This window comes from Typopeltis vanoorti, chromosome 17, assembly GCF_054136105.1.
Source record: "Typopeltis vanoorti isolate ZY-2024b chromosome 17, IOZ_Tvanoo_1.0, whole genome shotgun sequence".
NCBI classification, from domain to species: Eukaryota; Metazoa; Arthropoda; class Arachnida; order Uropygi; family Thelyphonidae; genus Typopeltis; species Typopeltis vanoorti.
The window spans coordinates 4,195,018-4,216,793 of NC_143565.1; the positions used below are offsets into that span (position 1 = coordinate 4,195,018).

At 37.1% G+C, this 21,776-nt stretch overlaps 1 protein-coding gene across 4 annotated transcripts in view; it reads left to right on the forward strand.

Annotated features, from left to right (window-relative positions):
* The window catches only part of LOC150097105 (sorting nexin-29-like), a 780,446-nt gene that overhangs the window by 473,368 nt on the left and 285,302 nt on the right, over positions 1 to 21,776 (forward strand). For all 4 annotated transcript variants that reach the window (XM_090406852.1, XM_090406853.1, XM_090406854.1 and 1 more), the window contains one exon: positions 3,822 to 3,950. In XM_090406852.1, the coding sequence (XP_090262978.1) occupies positions 3,822 to 3,950 (129 nt within the window). The remainder of the gene's footprint in view (positions 1 to 3,821; positions 3,951 to 21,776) is intronic.

Genomic DNA, 21,776 nt, shown 5'->3' on the forward strand with positions numbered 1-21,776 from the left:
AATGGTGTAATAGTTCTGATTTATCCCATAAAACTTTATCTCATTTGTGAAGCATCTTATGGATCAACTGAAGAGAGCAGCTGAGGCTTCATTTCTATGGTTTTCAATATCTTGAATGTGTTCTTCAATGTGTTGTTCAATTGAGTTTTTTGTCTGTCCATGGTAAGATGACTGGCATCACACCATAGCCAAAAAAATCTGGATATATACATTAAATATATATATATATATACACACCATATTTTTGGGTGTATAAACGCTCCTATGTATAAGACGCACCCAAGAAATTTAATACAATTTTCTGGAAAAATCCTAAAACCTAACACAAAATATCTCAACACGTCAACTCAATACTGATAAACATCGGTAACTGATTACTCGGATAAGATATTATGAAACTTGATTAGGGACTCCCCGTTCTTAGCCAATGCTGCGCTAGAAGTCACGTGAAGGTCACGCATCAATTTGATTGCACCATTAACTGCCTACAAAGATCTTGGAATATAAAAGGGAGTGCATATGACTTTGAAAAGAGGAAACAATCTTTACCTTCATTTTCAAAGTTTCCCGTATTTTTCTTTCTGTTGTATCAAAGCAATGGTATAATAGTTCTGATTTATCCCATAAAACTTTATCTCGTTTGTGAAGCATCCTATGGGTCAACTGAAGAGAGCAGTTGACCCATAAGATGCACCCCATTTTTAAGATGAATTGTTAAGGTAAAAAAGTGCGTCTTATACACCGGAAAATACGGTATATCCTTTATATCACTTCCTGGAAGTTATGTAAGAGTGTGGTAAGGAGTAGATTTTTTTTTACAAGGAGAATTGTCAGTGAATGGAACGCATTGCCAGAATGTGTTGTTAATGCAAGGAGTATTAAGGATTTTAAGATTTGGTATGATAAATATGTTGTCAGTTGAATGAACCTCCCATGATGAGTCTGCTGATTCCATGGAGGGTGCAATAATAATAATACACACACACACACCCAGTTCTCCATTTACATGGTAGACTGGTAAAAACCATGTAAAAAAGGATACGGCTCATATGAAAAAAAAAATAGAAGAATGGTTCCAGATGTGAAAACCCGATACAAAGAATAAGTTATTTTTAAACAAAATATATGAAAATCATTGAATAAAACTCTATTTAATTTTATTGGAATATTTTTTTATTTTAAATACTTATTTAAAGTATATACATATGTATCTTTCTTAAAGAAAATAGTGTGTCACTAATAAAACAGAAATTTGAAAAGGCTCAAATTCACTGTACATATGGTTATTAGTTAAATTTTATTTGCTGTCACTTTCTGACAGTAGCCACAGTAGCTTTCTGTGTGAGACTGGAATAAAATCACTTTCATCACTTGAAACACTTTGGCCTTCCTGTTCATACTGCAATGCTGGTCTTTGAAATGTTTTCTTGAGTAGAAGGAACTAAATTTGTACTAATTTCCAATAATTCTGAAGGTTGATTTTGTTTCTTTACCACAATTCTATAATTAATCGTTGAGATCCTGTTTTGACTAGATCTTTGTATAATTCTTCATATCGCCATTCAGTTCACATTTAAACAGTTCAGGTCATGCAGTATTTGGATCATGTGTAAGAAAACGACTTTGCAATTTACTAGCCATTTGAAGCCCTTCTTTAATTAATCCCGCAGTGAGTGGAATCTCTTCATCATCGTCACTTTTTTCTTTTTCATCGAGATTCTTAAGGACAGCTTCTATTATTTCGTCATCACTAATAGCCTTGTCAACCATCAATTCTTCAATATTTGCAGAAAAAATCATCAAATTCTTCTCTGCTAACTACATGTGCTAATCTGATGATATTGGGATATTCGGTTGTATACAAAGGTAACTGGGTTTTTCTTTTTCACACATTCTGGCCAAATAGCTTTCCAGCATGCATTTAAAGTTGATGGTCTCAATTCTGATAAAGCCAATTTAGCAAGTTTGGTGCAATTCAAAATAGAAAATTTCTTCCACACATCAATAACTGTCAATAAATTATCCATATCTAATTTATCCAAAATGTATTGGAATGTTCTTCTTATGTATTATAGTAAGTTTTGAAGGTAGTGATCACACCCTGGTCTAGTGGTTGTATTAGGCAGCAGAAAACAAAATTTCATATTTGGGTGTTCTAAAACAGGATGGCCAGGGGCATTGTCTATAATCAATAAAACTTTAAAGTCCAGATTTTTTTTCCCCCCATCAAATAGCATTTAACTTCTGGAACAAAATAATGATGGAACCATTCATTAAAAATTTCTTTTGTAACCCAACCTTTTTTGTTTGCTTTCCAGTACACTGGTAACATGTTAAAATCCATACCTTTCCTTGTCCATGGTCTTAGGGATCAATTAATGACTTTTAATGTAATTTAATATAGTTTTAATATAATTTCCTCAAGCACTGCTGCAAAATAATAGTTGCACGGTCCTTAGCTGCTTTAAAGCCACTGACAAGTTTTTGTGATTTTACTATATAAGTTCTACTTGGAGCATTTTTTTCCAAAAAAGGCTGGTCTCATCTGTGTTCCAGACTTCATCAGGACTGTAGCCACCATTTTCAGTAATTTTAGACAGTTTTGAAAGAAATTCCCTAGTTGCTGACTCATCTGCAGATGCAGATTCTCCTTTTATTTTTACATTATGAAGTGCATATCTTTTGAGAAATTTTGTAAGCCAACCTGTGCTTGCAAAAAAATTACAATTGTTATTTGATGTTGTTGGCTTCTTTTCCAGAATCTGTTTGTATAACCATAATGCTTTCTCCTTGATGACATTTCCATCTAAAGGTATTTTTCTTTTTGTGAGCAATCTTCTATCCATATCACTAGGGCCTTTTCCATCTTCACTTTTATAATGTCTCTCATATGCGATGACGACTTGACACCTAATTTTGTTCCATAAAGAACAGATTTTCTAATGGCCTCTTCATTTTTCTTAATTGTTTTCACAGTAGCTTTGTTCAGTCCAAAATACTTCCCTCCAGCTGCTAAACGATCTAAAATTTGGATCTTAATTTCTAAAAAAATAGCTTTTCTTTTCTTCTTCTGTCTAACTGAATTATCTAACACCGTGATTAATGGGGTAATGTTACGAAAATATCTGAAAATAATCAATTATTAATTTTACTAATTTGATATTACGCATACAGAACTTCAAAATTTAATATACCTGTTTAACTCTATTGCATGAACAAAACACAAGACAATGTTTTGAATTGTAAACAAGCAGTTATTGTTTAGCAAACAGCTTAACTCCTTCCAAGAAGCTTTATATAGGCAGTCCCTTAACGGACCAACTTAGCTTCTGAACCAGCGGCATATGAATATAACAGATCATCTGTCGGCTTAACTTCAGGGAATCATAATTACAAAAACTGAATTTTTTGTTGTTGCCACAATTGTCTACATTCTGTAGAGTAGAGTAATCCTTGATATTTAAAACATTGAGGGGATTCTCCAAAATTCAAGTTTAAGTACATATGTACCATTCTATGAAATGATAATTATAATGGAAATACCCTTTTTAACAGAACGGAATTTAAACAGAAATTTTAAAAATAAGCACCATTTGAACCATTTAAAATCAAAATATGGCATGTAAAAATACAATTGCTTTCTGTTTTCTAAACCATGCTATTTTCAAATCGTGTAAAAAAAGGCCGTGTAAAAAGAGAAAATTAGCTGTATATAAAAACAAACATGCCTCATTCACAGTAATTAGTTAAAAGATTAGATATAAAGAGAAGGCAAATTATCTAAAGATGGTAATATTTTTTGTTTTTGTTTTGTTTTCTAGCTCTCTTCGTTCACTTCTAGACAGAGAAATGGAAATGAGTGCAGGATTAAGAGCAGAATTGGAAGAAATGAAAAAACAGAGCGAAGAAAAAGTAAAGAAACTTGAAGGCAAGGTACTCACTTTAGCAAGGTAAATAAATATCTGTTTGATAGATTATCAGTTACAAATTTTTTTGTAACTGATAGTATATCAGTAATATTATTGATTATGAAAAATAATATTTTTTGTAACTTTTTCAATAATAATAATACTGCTTTTTATGTACACTTTTTTGCTTTATGTTTAAAAATGTACAGATGAGATTTGCTAAAATTTATAAGGAAATATTATGTCCAGGAAAACTACAGTAGTTTATATGATATCGGGAATTGTAGTATGTGCATGATAACATGATTCTTGTTTTGTGTGTTAAGGCTTAAATGCAGGGAAGAGCTCGTGCTGACTTCATGGAGTGAAACAACACTGAGAAAGGATTAAAAATGCTATTTAATTCTTCCAGTGTTTCATCTCAGTCATAAAGACATCTTTTGGGAGTACAGTATGAGACTACAAACACAAAAAGGCAACACAAAAATAAGTGAAACACATGGATGAAAACTAAAGTCATAATAAAGTGTGGTGCTCACTGTGGGCACCTGTTGGTGGCCCTGGATGTAAACTAGGCTGATTTTTCACAGCAGTCGCAGATTCTAAAAACAATCTTTCTCTTCCAAGTTTTGCTGCAATGGAGCACAATGGTCTTTTCCCATTTGATTTTATGAGCCATATCCAAAGCATGATCTGCAAGGCCTGATTAAAGTCATGATAGCAGGTGTATTTTTAATTTTCTTCTATATGGGCGGTAACTGATCTTCTTGTCTGTTTATAGTAGGCCAACTTACAGGAACAGGATACTCTGTGTGTGTGTGTGTGTGTGTGTGTGTGTGTGTGTGTGTGTGTGTGTGTGTGTGCGTGCGTGCGTGCGCGCGCGCGCGCTAGGAACTGAGAGAAGGGAGTTGATTTTATTGGAGCAAATAAGTGTAGCCATTTTCAAATAGGACATGAAAGCTGTGCAAAGGTTATATTTCTTTAAAATTCCTGATGTACCTGTTCCTACAAGCTGGCCTACTTTGAGATCCTAGTTTACAGGTGCCCCCACCTAGTTAGGACTCTAGTCTTTGGTGCACATCTTTCACTTAGTTTTGTTTCCTTTGTGTGTGCATTACAAGTCTCATATTATACTCCATGAAGCTGTGACTGAGATGAAATATTGAAAGAATTAAATAGTATTTTTTAATTCGGTGCTGTTTCACTCTGTTAAGCAACCATTGAGGATGTTTGTTTTTCATCTGTAGTAACTAAGGGTATTAGGTCAGTGTATTATGTCTATAATTTACGTGTGTTCTTCTGACTGGCATGCCTGTTTTGTTGGATGAATGACACACATTTTCATGAGGAAGCACTCTGCCACCTCTGTATTAGACCAGCTAATTCACCTGGTAACATGAACTTTAGGTAATATGTTCAAATTTCACCTCTGCACAACACTCGTTTTTGTTACACTTACATTCACAAGACTCATGAATTCCATTATTTAAAAAAATGTACTAAATGTATCAAATGCACTAATAAAAGGTGAATATGTGAATGACTCATCTCTTTTAAGTGGCACAATCTAAGGAAACTCCAGTGTTGAGGATTGTACTCCAATAAGCTCTCTATTCAACATTTTTTGACTTCCAAAAATTCCTACATATATTTGGTTTTGAAACAAGGTTCGATCTTTAATATCTCCTATTTTATATTAAAAAAGTATCATTATAACCTAGCATACTTATTTGCTAAGGAGAACCCCCATATTTGAATGCACTGGCTTTGACCTGTGATTTAATTATTAAAACTGTTATGACATAGATAATGTGTTTTACCTTAGGGTGGATCTGGAGTATTTCACGTTACCATCTTTATAAACATGGAACTTAACCGAGATAAAACTGTTAGCAATAAATTGTTTAAAAACATATGAAGCCAAATGATCATAAGTGAATAAATTACAAAAGAATTAAACGTGGTAAATGAAGGGTTAAAATACGTGGGCAATGATTACAACACCAGAAAGGATAAATAATGTGGGGTTATAAATGCATTATCTATGCATTTATAAACGTTATAATAGTTTGTAATTAAATCCAAAGTCAAAGCCAGCACATTCAAATACAGGAGTGCTCCTTAGCAAAATGCACTAATAAAAGGGTATTAGGTTAGTATTTTTTGCATACTGTTTAACATTGCTGTGTCAATTGATCCTTTATAATTGGACAGACTTTGTCATAGAAACAAGGGAAATATTGATGTCTTTTTAACTTCAGGTTTTTCTGGGGCAGGGCAGGGGAGGCGAGTTTCCCCAATAAAACAGATAAACCTGGTCAAAGAAAACATATGTATATACACACACACTTAACTTAACATACATAGCAGGTCTATAGAAGTAGGATTAGCATATTATCATTAACAGAATTGAGTCTATAAAAAGCTAAGACACTTGTAATTGACAACCCTTTGAGCTAATTATTATTATTATTTTCTTCTTCATTTACCAGTATGGATTTATGTTAAGTGGCATGTTGAAATCATTTGTCATTGTTTCCATGTTCTTCTAAAAATCTTCTTCATCCATATATTATTATTTTGTGGGTATCTCCAAGAAAAAAAAAGAATCTAGTGTAGAAAAAAAAAAAAAAAAGTTTACACTCTTACACAACTTACAGGGGTGATCCCCAGTTTTCTTCCTATTTGTGATATATTGAAAAATCCCTTTTATGACTTATGTAAGTTTTTATCATGTCCCCTCTTTTTTTCTGCCTACCAGTTAAACTTTACAACCAACATCTTCAACATATCCTTTTAGGGAGCATTCTACAGACTTATCACCAACTTGATCACTCATCTTCAAATCCTCCAACACCTCATCTCCAAGAAACCCAAGTGACCAAATCGGTGCACAGTAGTCAGGATACAGCCGAATCATAGCCTTATAAACAGGGATAATGACCTCCTTATCTTAACATCTTAGGATGTTTTTCAACATCCAGCTAATCCTTTTGAGCTATTTTAATAAATTTTGCGATATGCCCTCTGAACTTGAACTCTCTCTCCACCATTATCCCAAGTCCCTAGCCTAATCAATTTCCTGCAGTCCAGTACTACCAATGTGATATTACAGTATGTAACATTTTCAACCCGAGTTAAATCTTTCCATATATTATTAATATACAAATTAGAGTAGTGACCCTAGTACAGAACCCTGAGTCACTCGATTACTTGTGCTCATTCTCCTATATTCTACTCCACTGTATGCTATTCCCTTGTGTCTGTCTGTCAATCATTCCCTATTCTCATCTTCATATCCCCATTTGCTCCAACTTTTGTAAAGGTTTTTCCATGTGGTATTCTGTCAAATGCCTTTGCGAAGACCAGCAGTATCATAATGTAGCAATTTCCCTTATCTAATTCTGCTGTCAGTCTATTATAAATGAAAGAAAAATTACTAAAGCATCACCTATCTTTTACAAAGCTATGCCGCCCACTATAGAGTATCACATTATTATTATTATTATGGGCGACTCCAGGGAGTCCTTAGACTCATCTAAGGACTCCCTGGAGTCGCCCTAAACATCATGTCCAAATCGCCCTAAGGCCCTAAACATCATGTCCACACAACTCTACGACATTCTCACAGTATCTATGATACCCTCCTGCCTTGAAATCACTCACCGTCATAGCACCCACAACAGACTCTGGCAGCTTATTCCACTCATTTACCACTCTAAAAGTAAAGAACCCAGCTCTAACATCCTTGCTAACCACACTCTTGCCCAGCTTCCATAGATGTCCCCTAGTTCTCCCACCACCAGTCCTGATCTCAAAAATATCCTCTGAATTAATCCTATAGAAACCCTTCAGCAATTTGAATGTCTCAATCATATCACCCCTTTTCCGCCTATTGACCAATTTTTGCAACCCACAGATCTTCAACCTATTCTCATAAGGTTCATTCCACAGACCTGCTATCATCTTGGTCGCTCGTCTCTGGATCCTCTCCACCTCCTCCCCCATCAAGAAGAAACCTAGGTGACCAAATCTGGGCACAGTAGTCGAGATGAGGTCTTATCAAGGCTTGGTACAGAGGTACAATAACTTGCTTGTCTCTGCTCGCCAAAGTATTTTTCAACAACCAAGTGAGTTGAGCTGATTTAGCCACTTTTGCAATGTGCCCCCTAAACCATCTCCCTATCCACCAACACTCCCAAGTCCCTGGCCTCATCAATCTCCTGGAATACAGTTCCACCAATGTGGTATACTGTTGCTAATCTTTTCACCTCAAAATGCATAACCTTACATTTTGTCACATTAAATTGACATCCATTCTCCTTAGCCCAGAACTCCAATATATCCAAGTCTTCCTGCAAGATTTTGACATCTTCCTGCATTCACTATTGTCCTACCTAACTTTGCATCATCAGGGAACAAATGAACTGTTCCTCTTAGATCCTTCCCTATATCGTTAATGAACAAATTAAACAGCTATAGTCCAAGAACAGAACCCTGCGGCACACCACTAGTCACAGGCCGTCTTTTGGACTCTACTGCCTGAATAAACTACTCTCTGATACCTCTCCATCAACCACCCAGCTATCCATCTCACCAACCCTATATCCATTCCCATATGTTGTAGTTTACGGATTAGAATTCCATGTGGCATCCTATCAAATGCCTTAGCCAGGTCCAGTAGTATCACTGTAAACCCAATACCCTTATCCAATTCAGCCGTCACTGTGTTATAAAATGTGAGCAAGTTACTGAGGCATGATCTACCCTTCACAAAGCCATGCTGTCCCCTATACAGTATCCCATTTTCATCTATCCATTCCTGTATTTTTCTCTTGACTACTTTCTCCAAAACCTTGACAACGACTCCTGATATGCTGATTGATTGGTAATTTGCAATAGCAGTCTTGGAACCTCCTTTATGCATTGGAACTATTTTCCCCTCTTTCCATCCCCTCAGGACTAACCCAGACCTGAGACTCAAATTAAACAAAATGGTCAAGGGCACTGACAATTCTTTAGCTGCTTCACGTAAGACCTGAGCTGGTATACCATCCAATTCCACTGATGTGTTCACATTAAGGTTTTATAATATACTATTCACCTCCATTTCGTTCATCACAATTCCCATATAAACTAATGGTTCCTTCATTTTTTCAATGTCACCACCTGGATGATATACTCTTGCAAAGTAAATTGCTCAGTAATTCCACTATATCGACTGATTCAGTGACCTTCTTACCATCATCATTCCGTTTACAGTTTTTTTTTTTTTTAGCTTGCATAGTTAGTTTCCTTTCATAATCAGCTTTTGCTTTTTTTACCACACTCGTTACCCTTCTTGCCTGTGCTTTATACCATTCATGTGCCTGCAGGTCAACTTTCTCTTTAAATTCCCTCCATAGTTGTTTCTTTTTTTGCAGCTCAAGCTTAATGGTGTTATTCATCCATTTAACCCCTACTTGTTTTACTATTCGAACCCTAGGTATACAATCAGCCATTACCTCCTGTAAATGCTCCTTGACTACTTCCCATGCACTATCGACATCCAGCCCTTGCAGTTTTACATGCCATGGCACTGATTCAAGCAATCTCCTAAGCTTGTCATACTTGCCAGCACGGTAATTCCACATATACCCTGTCTTAATCAAAAATACCACACCTTTAGCCACCTCCCAGGTCAAGACCTTATGATCACTCTCACCAATGTGCGAGAGTGATCATAAGGTGGCAACATGGTCATATTCATTACATCAAATTCTCAGATGCTATTACCAGGTCAAGCACTCTCAAACCCCTAGTATTTTCAATTACATGCTGTCTCAGATAGTTATCTCTTAATAATTGAATAAAATCCATTTCCTTCCTCACATGTGTCCTCTCCTCCTTCCAATCAATGTTACCATAGTTGAAATCCCCCATAATTATCCTCCTTCCACTCATTTCATCAATTTGTTTATGCATACTATCTCCACCATCTATTCTATTACCTGGTCTATAGCAGCACCTAACTATATATTTTGTTCTGCCATTCTCATTCTCATACCAAATAGCCTCAAATGAGCTCTTTTCACTATCCTGCAATACAACTTCAATTCTCCTTGACGTTGTTGGAAGTTTTCCCACTTGGTTATATTATAAATTAAAGATGCCAAGAAATTGTATTCTTGGTTTAATCCTTTATCCAAGTGTAAGCAAACAAAGTTTGCATGTGAAGTAACTACACGACTAGGCAACTCATACATAAAGGCTAATGACTTCACATCACTTGCCTTAGTATCACATAATGCAATGCACATATCCTTATGGACATGTATAATGTTGGTTGTGATTGTGATACTTGCTGGTAGTGATAACCTTTACTACTCAAATGATTGAAGCTTTAAAATCTTCTGTAACCTGTCTTAAACATGATTTATTCACCATTCCCAAATGGAGTGAAAACAATTAGTGAATTTAGAAGCTATTAAATTCACTCAGTTGTTTCCTAGAATGAAGATCCTACCCCCCCCCCCCTCTTACTTTTGATAATATTCTGATTTCCATTCAAGATCACTCTTCCCTTCTTGAACTGACTTTCACATGTAAGTTATCCTGGCATAAACATATTACATCCATATTTGTAGAAAGTTTTTTCATTTGGTTATACTATAAATTAGAGATACCAAGAAATTTCTTGTCATCCATAATTTAGAGTATATTGAAAAAATTTATTAACTGTAAACTAATTTATACTATATGAAAACACTTTCAACATCTTTCTCTAATCCAGAGCATTTATTAATAAGGTGCAACATCATTTGATTACTTGTGAGAAATTATTGACTTCTACGTTACTTCAATCTTGGTGTATATCTTATGGGTCTAGCTTCCACTATTAACTTCAATAAAGGGTGAAACCAGTCTGGTAATGGCCTTTTGCATAATGCATAGCATTGTACATATCATGCTTTGTGTGCTTTGCTGTATGGGATACTAAGGCAATTGATTTGAAGTCATTAGCCTTTATACAAGTAGCCCAGTCGTGAAGATACTTCATGTGCAAACATTGTTTGCTTGCACTTTATTAAAGGATTAAACCAAGAATATGTTTTTTGGCATCTTTAATTTATATTACATCCATAACTTCTTCAGCCTCTAAAAAGCTTGACTTTGTTTTTTTTCTTTTATTAAAAATATGATCTTTCCTGCTCAACTCCTAACATTTCATAAATCCCAAATATGATAAATCTTGGAATATTGTTCTTGAGAGCATGTGTAGACAGGAAAGGAATGGGATGACCTGAGATCAAGAGGAAACAGTTGGAATTGAAGAGGTTCTAAAATGAATAAGCAAAAAGGGAAATGACCCCAGTCGAGCATGGAGAGATCACATTGAATGGGTGGTATCAGTGGAACTAGCTGTATATCCAGGAATGAGCTGCTGTGTTTATATACAAATGCTAAAAGTGTAAGAAACAAGGCAAATGAAATGGTTGCACTAATTGAGTCTGTTCACCCAAAAATTGTTGGAATAAGTGAGACATGGTTAGATGAGCACGACATCCTGACAGGAATAGAGATGGAAGGGTATGATGTGTTTTGCGAGGATAGAAGGTGTAAAAAGGGAGGGGGAGTGCTATTGATGATAGAGAAAGAGTTATGTCCATACAAAGTAGAGATGCAAGAGGGGAAACAGTGCCCGTGGTTTATTGCGTATAGTATGAGATAGAGGTGAATGGAATGAAATACTTGGTTGGATGTTGTTATAGACCTGGAAATGTGAACGGTAGTGACTATGAAATGTATAATCAAATTAGCCAACCAAATAAGAAAAGAGTGATCATTATGGGCGATTTTAATTATGGCAATATACACTGGAATGATGAGATAGCAACTGGAAGTAAAGAAAATGAGTTGAGTTTTTGAGGGAAAACTACCTTAGACAGTATGTAACAGAGGGCACACGAGGATTGAGGGTCTTAGATTTGGTCATCTCGTCAGAGGATGTAATTATAAATGAAGTGTCAAATCACCTACCAATTGGTCAGAGTGACCATGAGGTGATTACCTGGGTGGTTGCCAGCAGTGTGAAGACCTCTGTAAGAAAAGGGTATATGTGGAACTACAAGGGGGGAGGGTGATTATGAAGAGCTCAGGTAACAGCTTGCAGGTGTAGCATGGAATGAGGAGTTAGCTGGAATAGAGATCAATGCAGTTTGGGGGATTTTCAAAGACTATCTAGTAGATGCAATGTCTAAGTGTATTCCAAGGGTGAGAAGGTTAAATAAGGTAGATGTGAGATGGATAAAGAGATTAAGCAAGCGATACAGAGAAAGAGGGCATTGTGGAGGCAGCATAAGGGAAGTGGAAATAACCAATTCCATGAGGCCTACGAAGACCAGGCAAGGCAGGTGACTTGGTTGGTGAGGGTTCATACCTGAAGAGAGGTATGAACAGCAGTTAGCTGATGAAGCCAAAAAGAATCCTAAGAACTTCTTTCGATATGTGGCCAGCAGAAGAAAGAATGATTATGGAAGGATGACAGTGATTGGAGAAAATAGTATAAAGACAGCTGTTGCAGAATGTGTGGTGGAGATACTTAATGAGCAGTTCATAAAGATCTTTCAATCTTGTGAATGTGATGACTTCATGGAGAGATTGAGAGCAGTTGATGATGGGGAGACTGGCTGTAAGTGAGCATGAGGTGTTTGGGGAGTTGAGCAAACTAGATGTAAATAAGGCTGTGTGACTTGATAATATATCACCACGTATTCTGAAGGAATGTGCCAGGGAGTTGACTCCAGCCTTGACATATTTTTTTAATATGAGTCTTGCACTCAGTCAAGTTCCTAAGGAGTGGAAGGAGGGCAAGATTGTGCCATGTCATAAAGGAGGTGATGGAACTCCAGCATTAAACTATAGGCCTATCTGTGTGTCAGGTGTTGTGGTTAAGTTGTTGAAGAAGCTTGTGAGAACTAGGATCCAGAATTGGGTTGACAACAATGTTATCTTTCATGGACAGCATGGATTTACTAAAGGGGGGGGTCATGTTTTAGTAATCTACTTAATTATTATAATAAGAAGACTGCTTCCATTGACAGAGGAGAAGGATACACAGTAATATACTTAGATCGTGCAAAGGCTTTTGATAGCTTACCACATGATAAGTTGATAGTCAAACTAGAGTGGATGGGGTTGGATATTAGATTAGTGAATTGGATTGGAGACTGGCTATCTGATAGGTATCAACAAGTTGTATGGGAGGGCGATATCCAGGAAAAAGAAAGTCACTGGTGGTGTAGCTCAGAGGATCTGTTTTAGGGCCATTGCTGTTAACTTGTACATTAATGATATTGGTGAAGATTTGGATGGAGATTTCAGTTGTTTGCAGATGATGAACCATGAAGAGTAGAGAAAATGTTGTGGCCTTACAAGAAGATTTGAATAATTTGAGTGATTGGACATGGGAATGGGGATGTGAGTTCAATGTTGCAAAATGTAAGATTTTAAAATTTGGAAAACAAAAATGAGATGACAGAATGTATGCTTGGTGAGAATATATTGTCAGAGGTGGAGGAAATAAGAGATCTGGGGGTGATAGTGAATGAGGATCTGAAATTTAGGGGACATGTAGCCAAAATTGTGAAGGCAACACAAGGCTTCTGGGAATGATGCAGAGGACACTGACTTGTAGAAGGTGAGATTCTTGTTCCATTGTATAAGGCTTTGATTAGGCCACACATGGACTGTTGTACCCAGATTTGGTCACCTAGTTTTCAGAAGAATGAAGAGATGTTGGAGAGGGTCCAGAGGCGACTAAGGTAGTTTCTAACCTCTGGAATGTTGAGTATGAGGAAAAATTGAGAAGATGCAACTTGCAGATTCTGATGGACAGGAGGAAGAGGGGAGATATGATAGAGACCTACAAGTTATTAAGGGAGTGTTATAGGATCAATGCTGGAGAGATTCTACAGAAAATAGTGAGAGATCAGTGGAGAACCAGAAGTCATCCCTGGAAACTGTATAAAGAGGGTGTGAGTAGGGGAGTGAGAAGCAGATTTTTTTCATGCAGAGTTGTGAATGATTGGAATGCCTTGCGTGAGAGTGTGGTGTCTGCAGAGAATTTGAGTATGTTTAAAGCACGGTATGATGAGCTGTTTATATTATTATTATTATTATTATTATTATTACGGGTATCTCCATGGAGTCAGTAGACTCATCGCGGGAGACCCAAACTAGCAAAACAATATCTGTCATATCTCTTCTTGAATTCATTTACAGATGAAGAGCTCACAACAAAGTCAGGCAATGAATTCCACTCATTCACCACCCTCCAGGCAAAAAACCTTGTTCTGACACCTTTGTTAACCACACTCTTCTTTAATTTCCAGAGATGACCTCTTGTTCTTCCATCACTATCACACAGCTGAAACATTTCCCCTGCATCAATCCTATAAAAACCTTTCAGTAATTTGAATGTTTCTATCATATCCCCTCTTCTTCGCCTATCAACCAATCTCTGCAATCCACAAGCTCTCAATCTATCAACGTAGGGAGCATTTTTTATATCACTCACCAACTTGGTCACTCTTCTCTGAACCCTCTCCACAGCCTCCTCATCTCCAAGGAATCCAGGTGACCAGACCTGAGCACAGTAATCCAAATGTGGAAGTATCAATGCTTTATAAAGGGGAATAATAACCTCTTTATCTCTGGATGTCAGTGTGTTCCTCAACAACCAAGTAATCCTATGTGCAATCTTGGACACCTTAGCAATGTGTCCTCTGAACTTCATATCCTTATCTACCAATACCCCTAAGTCCCTAGCCTCATCAATCTCTTGGAGTACCTTTCCATCTATGTAGTACACAGCTGGTAATCTTTTAATCCCAAAATGCAAGACTTTACACTTTTCCACATTGAACTGACATCCATTTTCTTTTGCCCATTTTACCAGCTTATTTAAATCCTCCTGCAAACTTTCAACATCAGCTTGATTTTTTATTGCACTACACAACTTTGCATCATCAGCAAACAACTGAATATCTCCCTTTAAGCCGTTTCCTATATCATTTATATACAAATTAAACAACATTGGCCCAAGCACAGAGCCCTGAGGCACACCACTGGTCACCTGCCTCATTCTGGACTCGGCTCCTCCATACACCACCTTATGGTATCTCTCCCTGAGCCATTCTCCTATCCATATCACCAATTTAATATCCATTCCCATCTGCTCCAATTTGCATAACAGTGTTCTATGGGGTATCCTGTCAAAAGCCTTAGCAAAATCCAGAAGTACCACTGTGTAGCCAGTTCCTTTGTCCAACTCTGATGTTATTCTATTATGGATAGTTAATAGATTGCTAAGGCAGGATCTACCTTTAACAAAACCATGTTGGCCTCTATAGAGTATCATATCCTGATCCACCCATTCTTGAATTTTGTCTTTAACCAACTTTTCCAATACTTTTACCACTACTCCTGAGATGGTGATTGGTCTGTAATTCAATACTGCAGTTTTAGAGCCACCCTTATGCAAAGGAACCACTTTGCCTAACTTCCACTCCCTAGTGACCATACCAGAGTTCAAACTTAAATTAAATATCCAGGTAAGAGGGGTTGACAATTCATTTGTACATTCACGCAACACCCGAGCTGATATTCCATCTAAGCCTACCGCAGTGTTTGCATTTAAGTTTCGCAATATATTTAATACCTCTGATTCTTTAGCTTCAATTCTCACATTAGGTATTGCTATAGGTATAGAGATAGCCTCACTTGGGTGATAGACTTTTGAGAAGTGATCACTCAGTAACTCGACTATTACATCTGATTTTGTCACCTCAATACCATCAGCACCCACTAAGGTTATCCTTCCGAAGTCATTCTTCCTCTTACTTGCCACATAGCGGAAGAACTCTTTGGGATTACCCTTGATCTCTTTGGCTAAGGTCTTCTCATAATCTGATTTAGCTTTTCTTACTATGCTGGTAACCTTCCTAGCTTGAGCCTTGTACTGCTCATGGGTGTCCTGATCGCCCTTCTCCTTGTAAATTCTCCATAACATTTTCTTTTTTTGTAGTTCAAGCTTGATACTACTGCTCATCCATCTAATGCCTGCCTTGTTTGACCTCCTGACCATGGGGACACAATCTGATATTGCTTTCCTCAGATACCCGCTGATTTTATCCCAAGCACTGCTAACATCTTTCCCTTGCAATATGTTCTGCCATGGGATGGCTGCAAGCTCACTCCGAAGCTTGTTATAATTGCCTAACCTGTAGTTTCGTACATACCCCTTCTTAATAGAAAAATCCACAGATTTTGCAACCTCCCAAGTCAATACCACATGATCGCTTTCACCAACTGGAGGTAACGAGGTCACCTTACTTAAGCATATAACCTCTGAACCAATAACCAGGTCCAACACTCTCACACCACGTGTCCCTTCAGTTACGTGCTGTTTCAAGTAATTATCTCGTAGCAGATGTATGAACTCCATTTCCTTTTTGCTACGTGATATTTCCTCCTTCCAATTGATATCACCATAATTAAAATCCCCCATAATAATCACTAAGCCTTCACTCATTGCACTAAGTTGCTGATGCATGAATTCAATATCTCCCCCTGTACTCCCTGGCCTATAGCAGCATCCAACTGTATATTTGGTTGCGTTGGTCACTATTTCGCACCAGACTGCCTCAAATGAACTCTCATTCACATGTCTATCATCATGATATACTACTTTCTTTGGCTGCAACACATCAGCTATCATCAACAGTACTCCTCCTCCTGTTCTATCTTCTCTATCCTCCCTGAAAATACTGTACCCATCACATTCAATTCCAGTGACCACATCTTCTGCTGACAGCCAAGTTTCACTAATGCCTACAACTTTTGGTGAGATTTCACTGACTAATGCCAAAAATTCTTCTCTCTTATTTCTAATGCTTCTAGCATTGGTATACAAAAATTGCAGATTCCCTCTAGATCTTGTACCGGCTTTAGAACTGATATATAAGTCACTAACTACCGTAGTCCTATGCCGATTTTTTTCCCCTCTCTTCTGCAATTTATTCTGCCTATAAGGATCAATAAATACACAATCAGTGCTAAAGTTTCTCTCTCTTACACTCAACCTTTTCAATATTAGTTTCCCTGCCCAATAACTTCAACCTGTTCAGAAAACAATAACTTCTTCAATCTCTTATGTCCTTCCATGTTAAGATGCAGTCCATCTCTAGCATACAACTGCAATATATGATAAAAGGATCTCCTAGATGAGTCTTTGACTCCATGGAGCCTTAGGTAATAATAATAATAATAATTTGGGATTCACCCAAAAGCTTCCTAAAAATTCTTGATTGTATAAAAAAAAAGGGGGTAACCTGTCTGATAGATGACTTTGTTGAGTCACATTCTCATTGGTGTTCTGTATTTCCATTGTCTTTTTTATAGGTATTTTCATGGGCATTTCTACACTGAACTAGCCACTAATATTCATAAGCTTTTCTTTGATCATATAAGAATTAGAGCAGCCACTGGTCAACAACCATACACAACTCTAAAACCATTAAACCAACTTCTCAATTGATTCCTTCATTTTGGCTACCTATGTTTTGTTTGAAACGACTTTATCCATACTGTTTTCCACAGTGAGTAAACCACCAGCTTTTCAAGAAACTCATTAATAGATATCTTCTTTTTCCTTAATCAGTTTGCCCAAACATGACACTCTTAAGCTATGGTTCTCTTGACCTTTCATCAGGCCTTGTGTGGAGTGAATTACAAAAAAAAAAAAAAAATATTAAAAAAAAGTAAGATAGCACCTTGAATAGAAACCATGGTTCCTATTCAAGGTGCATTGAGAGCGTGTGGTTTTGGAAGATTCCTTGAAGTCCCTAAAGAGGAGATTGTCTTCTGCTGCATACATCATGGAGGTAGTTGACCAATTCATTTTATAAATTCGCTCCATTAATATCTTTTATCCAAAAAAAGTAGACAGAGCTTCTTTAACTGACTAACTTTTGAAGACATTTTGAAGAACAGCCTTTAGGTCGAGTGGTTAGCATATTCACTCTCCAGCCAAAAGGCTGCAGGTTCAAATCCTTCCATGGGCATGGATGTTTGCAATTGTCTGTGAAAATACTAATAGTGTGTTGGTGTAGATGATGCAGTTCACTGTAGTTAGTTGATGGATTGAGTGGTGGAGATGGAGAATTGTACAGTAGGTGCACTTCCTACATGAGTCTTTGGACTCCTTGGAGGTGTCATGTAATAATAATAATAGTAATTTATTTAATACCATTTTTAAATTAATTGTTTCTTGTTAATGTTCTGGTAATAAATGGCAATGAAAGGTAGATCGTTGCATAGGTCAGCACAAAAGACAGGTAGAGTGAATGATGTGGATTTCTAAAAAATGTTATAGTGCCATGAATGTAGTATGTATACTTGGGAAGATGATACAGATGTTTATTTGAAGAAGCTGAATAAGAGAAAGGAGCAGGTGTGCATATTCAGGAAGTGTGATATGCTATGAGACTTGTTTAAATATGAGTAGAGAACATAGTACGAGAGTGGTCTGAAAAGTTCTTGGCATAACAATGAAAAAACAAATTTATAATTTCAAAATTATTTTTATATTTCAACATTATCTCCCTTAAGACTAATACATTTATTCCACTGATGCTCCAGTGCCATTATCCCATCCTTGTAGTGGTTCTCAGTAAGATTTGCAAAATACCCCTCTACAGCTGCAATCACCCTCTTGATTCAAAGAAAAACGTTAACCAGCGAGGAAGAGTTTTAGTTTTGGGATGAGATAGAAGTCAGAGGGAGCCAAATCTGGGTAATTGGGTGGATGTTCCAACAATTCATAGTGCATATCCCTTAATTTTCCCATTGCCAAAACACCTTTGTGGACAGGTGCATTGTCCTGATGAAAGATGATTTTTTTCTTCTGCAAATCTTATGCAAATTATTCCCATCTTTTAACCATACTGGACGAATTTTTTTGTCTAGTCTGGTTAAAAGATGGGAATAATATTCCCTGGTTATTGCTTTATCCTTTTCAAGATAATTAATAAACAAAATGCTTTTAGCATCCCAAAACACCGATGCCATGACCTTTCCTGCTGATGGAACTGACTTTTTCTTCTTTGGTGCTTAACAACTGGCTTCTCTCCACTGTTTTGACTACTGTTTGGATTCTGGTGTGTAATGGTGAATCCAAGTCTCATCCATAGTAATAAATCGACACAAAAAATCAGTTTTATTCTTTTTAAAATGCTCCAAGCACTGTTCAGAGAATTTCATGTGAATATTTTTGATCTGCTGTGAGCAAGCATGGCACCCATCTTGTGCTAAGCTTTTTCATTTACAATTCTTCAAGCAAAATATATTCTTTACATTCTTTTGAAATGTTTATAGTCTCAGCAGTTTCATGCACTTTGATTTGCCGGTCGTCCAATACCATATCTAGCTACAGGAAAGGTGCCCAGGGAATGGAAAGAAGGTAAAATAGTGCCATTGCATAAGGGCAGTAGCAGACTGGAAGTGACTAATTATAAGCCAGTTTGTCTGTCATCATTAGTTGTTAAGATCTTGGAGAAGTTAGTGAGGGACCATATACAGCATTGGGCAGATGAGAGTAATGTTATCTGTGAGAGTCAACATGGATTTGTGAAGGGGTGCTCTTGTTTTAGTAATATGCTAACCTTTTATAATAAAGTTACAAGAGCAGTAGATGAGGGAAAGGCATATACTGCCATTTTCTTAGACTCAGCAAAGGCATCTGACAGGGTGCCACATGATAAGCTGATATTTAAGTTTCAGCACATGGATTTGGATGTCAGGTTGGTCAACTTGATTCATGATTGGCTGTGCGATAGGTATCAGAGAGTTGTGTATGGTGGGGCAGTATCAACGAGGCAGAAGGTTACAAGTGGGGTCCCATAGGGCTCAGTACTGGGACCTGTATTGTTTAACTCTTATATCAATGACATTGTCAGTGGATTGCAGGGGGATATTCAGTTATTTGTGGATGATTTGAAGCTGGGAAAGGTTATTAGTAATAGTGCAGATATGGTAGCCCTGCAAGAGGATTTGAATAAACTAGACAGATGGGCAAATGAATAGGGTGTCAGTTTAATGCAGCAAAATGTAAGGTCTTGAGGTTTGGCATACATTGATGGGACACTTCATATTCTATTGGAGGAAGTAGGGAAGATAAGAGATCTGGGGTTGATAATTGATAGAAACCAGAGATTCAGGGGACATATTGCAGAGGTGGTGAAGGTAACCCAGAGGATAGCTGCAATACTGAGAAGGACGCTGACCTGCAGAGATAATTATTATTCCGTTGTATAAGACCCTGATCAGACCACACTTAGACTATTGTGCTCAGATTTGGTCCCCAGGATTTGAAGAGGATAAATTAACTGTGGAAAGGGTACAAAAGTGGATAACAAAGATGATTTCAGGACTGTACAATGTTAGTTATGAGGATTGGCTGAGGGAATGGACTTCAGAGTTTGGTAGATAGAAGGAGAGGTGATATGATTGAAACTTTTAAACTGTTGAGAGGTGGTTATAGGGTTGACACTGGGGAGTTCTTTTACTTGATTGAACATTAAGAAGGAGTGATGACAAGGGACCATCTCTGGAAGTTAAGAAAGGAAGCTGTGAGCAAGAGGATGAGGAGTGGTTTCTTTTCATGGATGGTGGTTGAACCGTGGAATGCATTTCCTGATAGAGTAGTCAGAGCGAGAACAATCAATGAGTTCAAGGAGTGGTATGATAGACTTTGTGTTTCCTAGGAGGAACCTCCTGCAATGCATCTTGATAGACTTTGTGTTTCCTAGGAAGGACCTCCCACGATGATTCTTTTGACTCCATGGAGGCCCGAATAATAATAATAATATCGTGTACTTGATCAATGATTTCTGGTTTTGTTACACTTTTTGGACATCCTTCATGTGGATCATCTTCAAGGCTGGTATGGCCACATTTAAACTCGGCAGCCTATTTCTTAATTGTTGAAAACGAAGGAGAAGAGTGCCCATAAACTTTTTTGAACTTAGAATGAATTTCTTTTGGCATTAAACCTTCTTTTACAAAGAATTTTATTACCGCACGATACTCAATTTTATCCATTTCAAGGGATACAGACAACACTTTTGCTTCAGATAGCTGTGTAAAACAAATTACGTGATAGAATGACCTACAGTTTCACATGGATGCTTATGACAGATGTACCAACTTAGAAAAAAAAATCTTGTGATAGTGTTGCCATCTATGGTCGAGGCTGAAAGTGTTTCAGACCACTCTCATATCATAACTGAAATGGTTGTTGAGGAAGATTGTGTGAATGTTGAAAAAGTTTGTGGAAGGGATAGTAAGAAAAAAGTTTGATTGCCAATAAAGTGTGTGAAAATGACGTTGATGGCAAACAAGCTTCTGTGACTGACAGTGAATGATTAATGAAAAAATGATGCAAGTTTAAAAAGCTGAGTTGGTAAAGATGAAGCAAGAGATATGAAGTGAAATGAAGAGATTTGTAGATATGTATGAAGAGTGAAGAAGACTGAAACAAATGATGTTGATGTGAAAGATGTTACAAAGGACTCATGAGTGACATTGTATGGGGATTCGATTATTAGAAGTGGTGAATGGGAGGACATGAAGGGTTTGTTTTCTTGGAGGTAAAATGGATAGAGTGATTGAGGCATTGGATATAAGGAGTAAGCAAGTAAGCATAAGAGTTGGTAGTGGTAGTAGGAACAAATGACTTGACTGGTAACAAGGAAAATATAAGACTGGTTATCAGGAGGTTGTTGAGGAGAATGAAAGATAATAGTGTGATCGGAAAGGTAGTCAGCG